Source organism: Archocentrus centrarchus, chromosome 10, assembly GCF_007364275.1.
Source record: "Archocentrus centrarchus isolate MPI-CPG fArcCen1 chromosome 10, fArcCen1, whole genome shotgun sequence".
Lineage (NCBI taxonomy): Eukaryota > Metazoa > Chordata > Actinopteri > Cichliformes > Cichlidae > Archocentrus > Archocentrus centrarchus.
In genome coordinates this window covers 8326687-8341611 of record NC_044355.1, presented here as the reverse complement: position 1 = coordinate 8341611, position 14925 = coordinate 8326687, and the positions used below count along the sequence as shown (strand labels likewise).

Genomic DNA, 14925 nt, shown 5'->3' with positions numbered 1-14925 from the left:
CTACAGTGCAGAAACAGCGGGGTAGGACCAAGGGAGGGGAACTGGGGTTGGGCCTCTGGCAGCAGCAGTGCCACACTCTGCTCATTTGGCAATGCACATTACATTTTTCTCTCTGAAAGCTTTTATGTTTATTTCATGATTGATTGCCTCCATTATTTTTGGGCAGCCAAGAGCAGCCATGACAAACCTGCCAAGTGGCTGATTTACTCTGTGGCTTCCTGTGTTTGACTAACGCTTCCACACAGGCCCACCTCACAGAAAACCAATTCTACCTGCTGGTGAAACTTACAAAAGCACACACAATTTTGAACTTTTGCAGGTTTCCAGACATTACTTCAATTTTACTCACTAGTTACACTTAAGCTCGTGGTCAGTCTGATTTTTTGAAAGCATAGTTCCTATGAAATCCTATGCATAAGTAGGTGCAGCATTTAGCCAGTAGAAAAGCTTCCTGAAACTTGTCAGTATTTCTGGATTCTGCAATAAAACTAGAAATTTCAGGAAAACTGGGCAGACTGAGTATATAATTTCCACACAAACAGGATATCAGTGTTTCACTCAGCAAACCTTCTCTATCAGTTCATAGCTCTCCTCCAGTTTTAAGGCTCTGTTCTGCAGGGAAGTACAGGCTCTGTGGTGGATCTCCAGCCACTGCTGATAGGACGATTCACTGATGTCTGCCACCGCAAAGCACAGAGTGCGCAGGCCTACAAGATGAAAAACAGCATCACCACAACAGCTGGGTCAAATGTCATGACTTCTTACTGTTTAACATTTCAAAACACTGATTTAATGACAAGATTGTGCTCTGCAATCACTGTCAAACATGCTATACAGACAAACCTATGCAGTGCAAATCCTGCTGCACAGTTCAATGAAAAATACTAGATGAGTTTACAAAAGTCATCAGCTACATTTCTGGCCATTGTATGGTGCATAAAACAATCTAACTTCACTGACAAAGACTGTGTTATATTACAGTAATCTATTAATGGTTTGTACTCTGTGCATACAGTGTTTATGAAATTTTATTTATTATTGTTGAAGAATATGTAATTTTATACTATATCAAGAATGCCATTTTAAAACCTAGCCTGGAATAATAAATTGTAATTTAGCCATTAGTAGCAAATCTGTCAGTTTTTGTTCTTGCTGTCAGCAAGCACAGTTCCAAGTCAGGATATAAAGAAAATACATACAATATATTATTTATTTAAGTCTTCTATTCAAAGCGGGTTACATAATTAATTCAGACACCATTTGACCAAGATTTAAAAATGCATAAATGAAGTGCATCATTGTACACTATCATTGTAATCTACTCAAATATTGTTGATACATGTTATTACAGGGTTTTTTTTTATGTATTTCTGTCATGTCATGAATCAGAAAACAGCCAACAGTAAAATAAAGTGAACTTTCTGCATATCATTAGAGGAAAGTTCCATAAAGCAGGCTCTGAATAATACATGAATAAAGCCTTAAGTGCTTGAAATTAAGGCAAATGGATGTCTTTTTGAAGACGGTTCACCTCTCATTCATGACGCTTCTTCAGTTCTATAAACTGATAGAAAGTCCCCACTGGTGGGGTTGTCCCATTGGGGATGGTCCTGAGAGTCAATGCCCCCCCTCGCCGAATAATAAGTTGTTAAGGGTCACGTGAATCAAGGTATGAATCAAGGAATGGGTCCAAGGGGCCAAGGTGTGAATCCTTTGTGAGACATCGCCCCACCCTGCCATCATGTGATTTATTAAGGTCCCGTGGGTCAAGGTGAGAGTCAGAGTTGAATCGCCAGGGAAGGCATCTCAAGGGATTCATCCCAAGGACATCAAACACCCAAACATAAGCTAAACAATGTAGCGTATGTGGTGCAATTCAGCCAGGAGTGCTTGGACCTTTACCTAGGAGAGACCAAACACAACAGGACAACACTCAGCTGTACACATGCACCTAAAGGAGGAAGGACAGTCTTTCGAGGATGCTGATGTTCATGGAGGTGGTTTGAGAGAGAAACAAAGAAGGCCGTCTACGTCCACTGTGAACGACCATCATTGAACAGAGGTGGCGTCCAACAACACCAGCTATCAGCCACCTATGACACTGTCTTGAGCTCCAATCCCAGGCAATGCAACCCCCACTCACAACTTGACCCATGTGACTTTAATAAATCACATGACGGGGCAGTGTCTCAGAAAGGATTCACACCTTGATCTTACATGATGGTAATGGCCAGCACCTTGATTCACACCTTGGCTCTTGTGACCCTTACGGACTCACATGACTACAGAGTGGGTAAGTGGGTAACTCTCAGGACCACCTCTGAAGGGACAACCCCAGCAATGATTCTCCATCAGTTTATAGAACTGAAGAAGATTCTTGGATGAGAGACAAAATGTCTTCACGAACCAAAAAGAAGGCCAGCCCAGCTGCCTCCATTTCAAGCGCTTAAGACTACAATGACCTGGATGACTGAGAACCTACACAGACATTTGAATAAAGCACTCTGGAAAAATCTTCAGGGTACAGGAATATACTGGAAAAATCAGATGGGTCTAAGTGCTATTGAAGTGATGCAGAACATGTGAAAAAAATGTTGACCCAGTGTCTCGACTTAGAAGCTACACAGGCAGTCAAGAAACATCAAATACAGAGTTAATAACTGTCACTTTTCTTTTCAGAAAGCTTAAGGATACTGCCGTATTTTCAGCTCTGCCCAAATTACTGTGCCTCAAGATCTTCACAATCTGTCCTGAATGCTAAATTTAGCACACATCAAATATTCCTAATGACATCATTTTGCTGGTGCCTCACAAGGGGGCAGTATGATCACAGAACAAGAAGAACTGTATCTGGTGCAGTTTCCCTCAGGTCAGACGCTTCATGTTAAAATTACAGAAAAATATTCACACTAAAAAGAACCTTTAATGAAATAATGAATAGGAGGAAAAGTTCTCAGGGAGTGGAAACTTGTTTATTTTTTCAATAGAGGATGAAATGATGACTATGACCTGACATAACCAATGGATGTATATGGCATATGATAAGCATCCTGAGAGATGCTTTACTTTTGGCAGACAGGGGGCGATGTTAGTCCACTCACCTTCAGTGGCAAACTGCTCCAGGTGCTTTAATGTGATTTCTTTGTACCTAGAGCTGTCTGCCAGGCGGTCATAGATCACCGTGTCCTGAAGGGAAACAAACACTCACTGGTTACTGACACCCAGAGAGGAAGGAAAGGAGCCACCTGGACTTGTGCTGCTTTGCAAATGTGGGTCTAAGGCTGCAGTCATGTGAGATCCACCCTGTGTTTCTATTAAGATAATTCTAGCTATTAAAAAAAAAAGAAGAAAATCACCATTTTGAACTCAATAATGTATATAGAGTATTTAAGAGTTACAACTTAATTCAATCTGGTAAGTGAAAACACAGCAACACAGAAAGTGAATACAAATATAATTTGTTCAGTGACCACCACATACAGTGTAAACCTCCTCTGAGCAAAAGATTTACTAATCTAAAGCCAGGAATGATTAATGAATGCTCAGTGAAACCTAATCTGGGAACACAATGGCCAATTTTTGAGGGCTTCTGGTGTAGACATTGTATATCTGGGCCAAGGATTCCTGTTCCATCCACTGGTCATTGTTTACAAATAAATGATAAAAAGCTAATTAAAAGATAAATCATGATCAGACAATAACAAATGGTTTCATCTCGTAGTTTAGTGCATCCCTCTCTTGCCAGCAACACAGACTGCTTACCTGCTAGCAACCAAAACCTGCTCAAACCTGAATAACCAACAGAGCTCCTCCACAGATTAGGGGTGTTACAATAACCACGTATTGATGATAACTGGCAAATTTAAAAGTAAAATATTGATTTTGTGTTGTATTGTGTAATAATGCACATGTAATAATGTCCTAAATAACTGTGTCATTGTTCTTTTTGCATGCTTTTGTGCATTTACGGTTACAGACTGAGAGGCTGAGATAACTCTGCTCCTGTGACAGCCTTACTGGAGATATCCCTATATTTATATGCAGATATCTGTTTTATACACATTATAATACTCGACAAGGCTAATAATACACATAGCATTCTATTCTTACTTTTGATTTAAGTTCATAGCACAAAATTGTTGCCATCAAGGAATTTGTAGATACAATTAAATCCTACTGGAGATTAAATCTAGTCTGGTCATAATGTTTATTTGAAATTTGGCAAAGATGTGTGAAATGTGGTGATCCTGCTTCATCCTGTCACCCAGTGAAAAGAATTGCTGACATGAGCAGGAGGCAATAAGGGGAGAAGAGCGTTCGGCGATGATGGTGATGACCTGTCACGCGTTGCTATGGAGAGAGACAGACACTCACAGCTCCTTTGCAGTAGAGGCGGATCTTCCCAGATGGGGTGCGCATGATGACTGACATCCTCTTCCTCACGCTAAGTGACAAAAAAAAAAAAAAAAAAAAAAGCCAAGAGCGAGTGAGAGAGAGAAGGTAGAATGAGGAAAGAAAATAACAGCTTTGTGTGTTACAGCAATGCTAAAGAAAAGAATCTGGTTCTTTTAAGGCTCAAACAGAAAATACTAGTTTCATCTACACCTATAGTCCATTTGAGCAACAGACTCCTGAGCATGCTGCAGGTGTACATACTGTATGTATAATTAATAAAAAATAGCTGTACCTTGTAAACTCCAGCACATGAAGCAGTTCGTATCTTTCCTCTGTTCCCAGCTAAATCAAGAGAGACACGAGAGTTAACTTAGTCCAAAAGGAGACACTTCAACCTCGGTCTTCTGAGACAACTTATCTTAAGTAGCACCAGCCAAGCCTGCCATCCTCATCCAATCAGCCTTAATTGCACTTAAATGTGTTTATCAGTTGCTTGCACTGAGCTCATGGAAGGAGAATAACAAGGTAAAATTCAATTAAGTTTCTTAATTGTGGACACTGCTAGGTACAAGACAGAGTGATTAAAGTAGATGCTTAGAGCCTTAGAAGGTCTAATAAAGATTAAGAAATTGTACAAATGTCTAGGAGACGAGATGTTCTGACCAGAAAGGGGAGGGGGGGGTAGAGAGGAAATGGCTCTGGCCTTTCAGCCTCAGGCTCTTTGAGTGCAATCATCAGGTTAGCCAATTAAGAGAACAACAGGATGGGTGGCCTGAGTGTTGGAGAGGACACACTGCATCAACTCAGGATATAATTACAGCAAATGTTGTGTTTTTCCATTTCTGTGACCCACGTGAAAAAAACACTTTTAGTGCAGTTTTTGTTTTTTTGTTTGTCTGTTTTGGCTCAAAGTCTGTTTGAAAACACCTGAGAAATTTTAATGAAATATCATGAAATTAACAAAATGACAGTTCGGTGTTTCCACTTTTGATTTCTTTCCAGTCATTAAACTGATAGACTGATTCATTGATACTGTAGATATATAGGCAGAACCAGCAGCTGGTCAGCTTAGCTTGTCCAATGGTAACAAAATCTGCCACCACCTAAAGTGAAAATGCAGAAACAGCTGCTGTGTTACAGTGGTTACGTGCTGGGCTGTTTCTTGGCTATACAAACAATGTTCTTGGAGTCTCTGCTGACTATCTAACCTCTCGGTCAACAAATCTTATTTATTTTCGATCTTCAGTTTCTTTTGACTCAGCCACATCTTTGGGCTATGCTGAGCTAACCAGCTGATGACTGCGGTTTCAAACAATATAGTCCTGGGAACAATTTTAGCATCCAATTCACATGAGGAAACCACATGAGCCTATTTTCAAAAATTCTACTTTTATAAAAAGTCAAACTCTTTAAAGTGTGGAAATGTAGTTCATCTACAAGTACATGTGTTCAGTTTAGTAATAAACTCCCCACATCTACAGTACTACTGTCTGAGTCTGCAGTTTTTCAGACTTACTTATCCTCATGTCATGCTATGATGATCATGGGGCCAGTATTACAGATTAAGTACATCTGTACAATAGGCTGCATGACTTTCATTAAACTCGTCTTGTCCAACTTACCATTTCCACAATGACGCTGTCTGGGGTTCTGCCAGAAAACACAAAACCAAGGTTTCGTGCTGCTCTCACCAAAGCGCCTTCATCTTAAAAAGCAAAGAGAGAATTCAAAACGTTACAGATAAAAACACCTGTACGAGATAACGTTAAATGTGAACCTGATAATGACAATAGCAGCCATGTTCACATTTGGTGCATGAACCTGGCTCATTGTGACACATTTTCACAAAGAGTACAGTGACTGAATCCTGTGCTCCAGGTACCCCGCAGCATGCATGAGGATGCTGCAGGGCAAGAAAAAGCTCTCTAATGTTGTTTTTTTTTTTTACAGTTCACTTAAAGGGCTTCTCTATGCAGCCACTCTACAAACCTCAAAGCTCCATATGACCATGACTGTTCAAAGCAATCAAGCAAAAAGAAGCTCTCTCTCTCTTAACAAAATGAAGATGAAAAGCTGATTTTCAAATCAAACATTTATTTTAAATGCAATTAAAACGATCAGGAAAGGCCAACTCCTCTGACTTAGTTGCAGCCATATGTTTGTGCATTGTAAACTGAAAGTCCTGACAATTTCTGGTGTTAAAGAGTTCTGCCTTTAAGCCTACTGGGCTCATTAGAAATGTGCTTTACTTTCAGGAAATATAATTACTGCTGTTAAAGGCAACCTCTATGCATTCATGCTCAAACCCACGTGAGTATGGATAATATTCTTAGGGTCACTGCAGTGGACTTCATCTAATGTTTGTCATAGTGGCAACTGTGATATTTAGAAATATGTTGAGGGTTCGATTTCTTGATTGGCAGCTGTCTCGGTCTGTTAAATTCATCTGTGAACGTGACAGACTGGGGGATCGTGGTGAGGCTTAAAGAATGCATTTTGTAAACAGCTGAGTTCATTTTATAATATGATTCCTGGCTCATGTGTGCTCTGATGATTACATAAATGCCTTTATGAAATAAAGGGGGCCTGGAGGCTGTAATGGTTTGTTCCATTTGCTGTGACACAGAGGTCAGTAGATGGAAAATTAAATCGTACAACAAAGAGAAATATCAAGGGCACACGAGACCATTTATGCAGAGCACCTGGAACCAGGTCCAGACACAGCTGCAGAACCAGCCATTTAAAATCTGATGTTTCAGGCGTGATGTTTTGAACCTACTTGTGCAGGATTTTAAAATTACATAGAAACATGTCACTGGGCAAAATCTAAGTGAGGAAAAGAGAGCTTTCTGCAACACTTGTCTTTGATACTGTCAAATAAAGGCAACATATGTTGCAAGAGCTAGTTCTTTTCTATTTTTAGCTGCTGTTAGGATGCATGTGTTAAGAAGGCAGCTAAGCTTACACTGTGCCATTGGATCTTTAAATAAGTAGAGGCAGGAGGCCCAGACATGCTGTTGCTTTACATATCAATGAACAATAAATTTTGGTATTATAGAATTATTTATATATCTGTACTTTCTTAGTAAAATCCTTAACTCAGGTCTTCAGCTGTAATGAATACTACAATGGATTAATGCTGGAGAATCTATTATTTTGCTTCCTTTTATTATTTCTAAATCTCTCATACACAAGGCGCTGGCTGGCCAGTTTGGAACTAATGATGATTAACGACTACGTGTGGGCAACGTGCAGCCTGTCAAACTTGAAAGTATACCTTGTGATTAAAATTTCTTTCGATGACATACTGAAAATATAAATCTGATTAGCTCCCTCGTGCTACATCATCACGCCATAACATAAACAGCGTAAGTCTGGCCAACATTAATGTTCTCAAATTACTGTGTGTGAACAGACATCACACACACAGTACGGCTACATACAATACTGTATTCCACTTAAAAGTGGGATATACCTGGAGATGCAGCTTGGTAGATGATTTTTCCATCCGTGCGTTCAGGGACTGCAGTGTGACAGATGGCCATCATGGTCATGAACTCCAGGATAACAGCAGCTGTAGGCTACAGGAAGAGGAAAGGGCACTTTGACTTTTAATGTTCTTTCATAAAACATGTAACAGAAGCAAAACAACTACAAAGACCTTGATTGAACTGTAGAGAGAGACAGCAAGGACAGAGCGCACACGTCGGCAGAGCATAATCAACCTGTGTGCCTCGCAGCCGACATACACAGCCTGCTACAGCAGTCATCACAAATGTGAGACATCAGACAACTTCTTTTAATAACAGTATGCACTGTGGACTTCAGTAAACTGTCTGCTAGAGCATTTATTTAAACTTTTATGACACCTGACAGATGCGATTTGCTGCATAGTGATGGTTTAGTTGAGCAAATACGGTACAAAAATCAACTATGCTGTGAGTGTTATTTGTGACTACTGTTCAGGTATGTTCCAGTTTACAAACTAACATCTCCAACCTGTGCAAAATGATTCTGAAAACAGAACTCTCGAGACGCTGTCTCACTAGATCACTAAACTATGCTCAGCTACTGGCAGAAATTTATCTAAACACAAAGACCGAACTTATACAACTCTTATCCAGGAGATCCTCGAAAGGTACCGTTATTAATTGCAGTCCTGACTCTTGATGAATTTCCGTCACATTGTGTAGCGTCTAAAGATTTATGACTCTATTTGTTTTAAAGCCGGCCTAAGCTTTGTCAAACTCTGAAATGCATGTCAGTACTCACTAGTCAAGTTTGGAGAGTATAATGACTGTGGATAACGAGCCAACAGGATCCCACAGAAACTGCCAGCTGCTGACAGACTCATGCCCCCTCATCCACTATAAATGTGCTTTATTTAATAAAAGAAGGTCTAACCTATACACTGAGGCATTGTACTTTAATGAGGGGAACAGTATGACTAACTTGCCACAGGACAGACTTAAACAGGCATCTGCTGAGGCTGGAGGACCACCACCTTGTAGTGACCGACTACAGCTGAGACAGTAATATAAGCAGCCTGCAGGGCCGCAGCAGGCCTGAATAACACAGAAAAAGCACACGCAGCAGACTGGCTGCAAACGTTTGTTAACAATGAGTTTAATACCAGTCAATCAATTATAAATAAAGGTCTCACAAACTTGCAGTAACACACAGAAAACATTCAGCAGTCCTGAGAAATATGTATAATTTTCTGCCTTAAATAATACCAGAAAAGTGTAAGATAGCTATGTAGTGATTGCTCAAAGGTGCATGTTTTCACTCCCATCGCTAACAAAAGGCTGCATCCTCACAGTGTATTATTAAATTTGTTCTTTCTGTTGGCCATGAAAACTGTGTTGAAAGGAACAAAGGATCAAATGAATGGGGGGGGGGGGGGGGGGGGGGGGGGGTGATCATAAGGGCTTCTTGTAGATGAAAATACAGTCTATTACAGTCCAGGTGGCTGTGAGAATCCCCTCTGCTTCCTAGCAGCATGCTAATCTGGCCTGGGTTGACAGGTATCCTCTAAAGGACAGGACTGTGTGTGTGTGTGCGTGTGTGTGACTGAGTTTTAAACTCCAAAAGTGCTGATATTTTTGCCAGCTCTCACCTCTTTAAGGGGATGTCTGAGGGTTAACATCAGATGTTGGTTTAAGGTTAAAAGTAGGTCGTTGATAAATGCTCTTTATGGGATGGGATTTTTCCATATAGATTGCTGTCATGGCAACCCAATGTTAATGAGACTCCAGGAAGTCGCGGCGGTTACTGTGTCACACCAAGAACTAGTCCAGCCAATAATCCCTTGTAAAACCACAACATGTTGTACTCTCTTTCGTCCTGCTTTACAGGTGCTAGTACACAGATTTTTATCATTCTGCGTGGCCATGGGCCACTGCTTTCATCATGCTACCATGTCACGGATCCAGCTTCAAACTACACAAACAGTAGGGCTCGCATTGTTCTCTCACTGGGAAGCAGCTGAACCCACACGGAGGTTGTGCAGGAGAACAAAGAGAGAGAGAGATTCTCTTGCTTTTAACTTTCTCTGTCTCAGCATATCCAACATCACAGCTCATCCATTATCTTTAACTGTCTGCTGACAACGTTTTTTTTGTGTGACAATGTCGCAGTTATGAAATCAGGCACAAGCCAGTGGGGCGGTCGAATCAAATATTCGCTATTGATTACCATCAAATTTCCAGACCTCAAAAAAGTGGTATCTGGGAAAGCCTCAACAAACAACTATGAATATACAAAGTTTCAACATGTAAACATACTTCCAAAAGCGTCAGGTTTAAGGTTATGCCACTGACTCCTCTCACACGAACAGAAGCACAAATGTGAGCGTACGATATTAAGGGTGGTGGTAAACTAGGCAGACAGTACAGACCATCTGAACTTTGCTCTGATGGCACAATTTGATGTGACAGGGAATACTGCCTGTGCTGCCGGCTATCACCCCAAATGACTCCTGGGTAACGTGTGTCACAGCAACAGTGACAGACACTCATCACTTCAGACATAGCCCGTGTGTAAAAAAGTTTAAGGGTGAGGAGAAAATGAAGAAGCTGTTGAAACTCTGTGGGCGTAGAACATGTCCAGTGAACAGGAAAAGCACCGGAGGGGATGCTTATTTTTGTCAACACTCTTAATTCCCCTCTCGTTTGGCATGCCACTTCCCTCACTGTATCAACATTACTCCTTTTGGATTAGTAATGTGTACGTAAGAAGCACTCTGAAGGCCATAAGACAAAGTGCTTGTACCATGAGAATATCAGGTAATATGCATCACTGCATTCAGCAGCTACAGCAGTGATATATAAGTGCATTAATTGAACCAAAGTTTTGAAAGCTTGGGGTAATGTTTTAAAAATCTCGATGTTGCTTTTGTCATTGAAGTCCTTCTAGAAGCAAGCATGTGTTGCCAGGAGTCTTAAAAGACCTCCAAGCACTTATTCTGGCAAATATTTTGGAGAATTATATTCTCACCTTGTTAGGTAAACCTCGTTAGTGCTGGGTTAGACCCCTTTTTGACTTCAGAATGGCCTTAATTCACGGCATAGATTCAACAAGGTGTTGGAAACATTCCTCTGAGATTTTGGTCTATGTTGACGTGACGGCATCGCACAGTTACTGCAGATTTGTCGAGTGCACATCCGTGATGCAAGTCTCCAGTTCTACCACATCCCAAAGGTGAGTTCTGATGAATATGTAGGCTGTTTGAGTACAGTGAATTTATTGTTATGTTCAAGCACCCAGTTTGAGATGATTTGAGCTTTGTGACATGCCACATTATCCTGCTGGAAGGAGTCATCAGAGGATGGATACACTGTAGTCACAAAGGGATAGACATGGCCTGTAGCAATACTCAGGTATTGTTCACCAGCCTGCGCTTCGAACTTCAGCAAGTCATCTTGACCATATCTACATGCCTAAATGCACTGAGTTGCTGGTATGTGATTGGCTGATTAGATATTTGCATTAATGACCAGCTGAACATGTGTACCTAATCAAGTGACTGGTGAGCGTATATATTAACTTTAATTTCAGTGTTCAGTGGAACATAAATGCTGCATGTTTGCAATCACTCAGAATTTTTTTTTTAAATTAACGACTTTCCCACAACTTAAGTTTTTTTGAATTCTTTCCCCTTTGATGTTTTACATCTTCAATAAAATCTTTTAGTTATAGAATTCTCCCATTGTTTTCAATTCCGGATGCTTGTCTCTGAAACAGGTTAAAGCAGCCAGCATGCCTGCGTCATCTCTTTACACAGGGCAGCCTTCTCATACTCTAGAAGTTGTCTTGAAAAAAAAAAATGGGGGAAAGAAATTCTATTATTTATTACAATCCAATAGATTAATCATGCTGAATCATTACCAAAACGCATACAGACTGCGGTTTCCAAACAGCCGTTAGTTATGCACCATAATTACAAACTGGCGAGGGGCTATCAATATGAAACTAAAGCAGATCTTAGACAAACTCAATGTGTGGAGAGTTTCTGCTGTCATAACAAAGCAAACATCACAGTGGGATTACTACTTTCCCTGGGCGGTACTACTGCACCTAATTAGATGTGACATTCTGCCTCCCCCACACTGCTCTGCAGCTCAGTGACTCAAACAGCCAATCAATCACAGTTTTCACCCACTGCATGACTACAGGTGGTCATTAGGGCTACCTCTTAAATCCTGAAAAAGATGGCGAGATAGTGTGTATCTCACTGCTCTTCAGAATCGGGGTGTAAAGAAACAGTAATCCACCCCTCAGCATGATTTTAATTAAACTGATATTAAAAACAATTAAATCCATTGGTTGCTAAATTTTTCTTACAAGATAATAACATGAGGCACACATCGCCACACCCATATTACCATTTTTAAAGACACAAAATACAAACCAAAAAGAGTCTGTTTAAAAATGGAAAAGAAGACATTATGCAAGCGCGCACAATTAGATTCAAAAATCCTTCTTAATTTTGTTTTAAACAGCAGCAGTGACTGCAGGCGCGTGACAGGGAACCTTGACATTACTTACGTGATTACTTTGGAGGTTTTCCAGTAAGCTTGGGTCATTAAATCCTGCCTCATCCGATGAGTGTGTGCTGTGCCTGGAAAGAGGAGACACTGAAGTCAAAATAACAGAACATACTGGAATCCTTAATTGCAACACTGTACAGCACTGAAGGGGCCAAGTACAACATGCTGTCCTGACAGCAGACAAGGCTAGTAAAAAAAAAAAACCCCAAATGATTAATCTGCATCACGATCACAGCATACTCTGTCAACAACTGAGAAGATAAAAAGGAGACAGAATTACAGCTTTTGAGCAGCTTCTGACAGTTTTCGAAAATGAAATAATAAGCATGACAAATGAATCTCTAAGGTACAAACAGACACTTCTTGTGCGCTACTCTTATGTGCCAGAGCCTCTGTAAGCCTGCATACAATCCGTGGTTTTCTTTAACATTTAAAAGGAATGCTCTGAGCTGCCAACCACCGTGCAGCCTGGAAGGTGTAACTGAACATTACATTAAGTACTAACAACAGTATTCTCACAAAAAAACTAAAAATAAAAACAAAGTTTAAAATCAATCCAATAATGCAATCCAATAAAAATAACTGAACCATGTGTGGACAACATATGCACAAAGTGGACCAATCATGTCCTTTCCAGTGCCACTGTTTTTTTTCATTCTTGGACTCCACTAGAGTAGCTTTGCATGATTCACAGTTCAAAATAATCTTTATCTTATACCTTTATGTATCTCCTCAGTTCATCTATTGTCTGCAACAAGCAGTTGGGGCTCCTCTCCATTAAGCCAGTTTTACTTCTTATAGGCTGCCCCCTTGCAAACAAAAGGTTTTAGCAGTGGGAGGGTGGAACGTCTGTGCTCACAGTCACAGGGGTGGGACATGAGATGATCATATTAGGGGACATCCATTTTCACTGACATGATGCAGAGCCGAGAAAAGAACTCTCTGAATGAGGTTTAAAGATATACCTAATAAAGTGGCCACCGAGTGCAATTACATTTTTTTTTTTTTGTTTGTTTACCAACTTATCTTTTCAGCTCTAGAAAAAAATTTACACTCATACTGGCAGCACACAGCAGATCTCACAGCCAGTGCTTTGTGCCAACAGTATTGACATTTGCTGAATAAAGTATTAGCCACAGTGTAGCCAGAATGCAAATGCTGCTCCCCCCCCCCGGGCTTCAGAAATGGGATGTACAGTGCCACTGTTTGGGATTTTGTCCATGCTGGCAGAAACAGAGCAGTGTCCTGAAATGGGAAATATCATTTCCCAAGGAATCCACACTTGTACATTTATTCATTATTCCCTTTATAAATCATATTCTCTTCCATCATTTCCATAAATAAGAAATGGTTTTCCTCTTTGCTTTAGAAATCAAACAACACATGAGGAACTGCTTACAGGGACAGCAGACAGACTGAATTTCTGGCAGCTAAAAAAGTCCACATTACTCAAACACTAATCAAGCTCTAATGAATTACTGGAAACCCAATTAGTCTCTTGCCAGATGCACTTTTTATTTCTGGCAAGTCATGCTAAACTTCAGAAACTACAATTTCTGATTAATAAGGAAAGCATGTATTTTTTTCCCCTGTAACAGTTGCTTAGGGCAGTGATTCTGTAGCCACCAGCCACTCGGTGGCTCTCCAGCAGGGATCAATTTATGATTCTGTGATAAATAGACCTATAGATCGGGGAGACAGCAGCTTTGTCCACGGCACTGGGGTTTGATAGAAATGTTACTGAGACTGCCATTAGCAACCATAATTCTATTTAATCCCACAGGATATGCTGTTCAGATCCCAGAGAGCCGAGCAGACAGCCAGCTAGTAATACTCCATCTATTGCACAGAAAATAGAGCTTTGGAGGGAAGGAAATATCGGGAAAAGACAGCAATGCAATTAAATAGCTGGGCAGGAGTCGATATTGTGTTACCCCTACATAGATGCACTGGAGGTAGGGAAATTTATCACACTTACAGTCTTTATTAAAATCTGTCATGGAGAAGCAGGAAAACAATGTCTGCATTTTTAAAAACCTCCATGAATATAAACAAGGAGGGAAGATATTTCAGCTAAATAGGTTAAAGTTTTGGCTCGTACACTGCAAATATACAACCACTCAAATGCATATATAGGAGCTACTCAGCATCTCTTTATATCTGTATATGACATAAAACACGCAGGTTCACACAAAGCCTGAATGCACTGTTCTTCCATCATTATTGCTTTTAACCCCTATACACGTAAGAAAGGCCTCGATCTTTCTCTACAACGTATCTCGCCATGTCGATTGTCTTGATGAAATTTGCGAGGCGCGAGGCCGAGTGAGCAGGACGGTCAGCTATTGATTATCTGCCAGCACACAGAGATCCTGTCACTATGGGAACACGGGCGCTGGCTGTTCACAGTCAATAACCAGGGACCAGTTCCAGATCAAACCTGTGACGCAGCGAGCTGACCTGTTACAGTCAGAAGGAG

At 40.6% G+C, this 14925-nt stretch overlaps 1 protein-coding gene across 8 annotated transcripts in view; it reads right to left on the bottom strand.

The window, feature by feature from the left end:
* The window catches only part of atp8a1 (ATPase phospholipid transporting 8A1), a 116292-nt gene that overhangs the window by 42417 nt on the left and 58950 nt on the right, over nt 1-14925 (bottom strand). For all 8 annotated transcript variants that reach the window (XR_004020421.1, XR_004020422.1, XM_030738597.1 and 5 more), the window contains 7 exons: nt 12445-12517; nt 7871-7976; nt 6018-6100; nt 4688-4737; nt 4375-4444; nt 3102-3186; nt 568-707 (listed from right to left, as the gene is read on the bottom strand). Coding sequence is in view for 6 of the 8 variants with exons in the window: in XM_030738597.1 (XP_030594457.1) it covers nt 568-707; nt 3102-3186; nt 4375-4444; nt 4688-4737; nt 6018-6100; nt 7871-7976; nt 12445-12517 (607 nt within the window). In the remaining 2 variants the exon portion in view is untranslated. The remainder of the gene's footprint in view (nt 1-567; nt 708-3101; nt 3187-4374; nt 4445-4687; nt 4738-6017; nt 6101-7870; nt 7977-12444; nt 12518-14925) is intronic.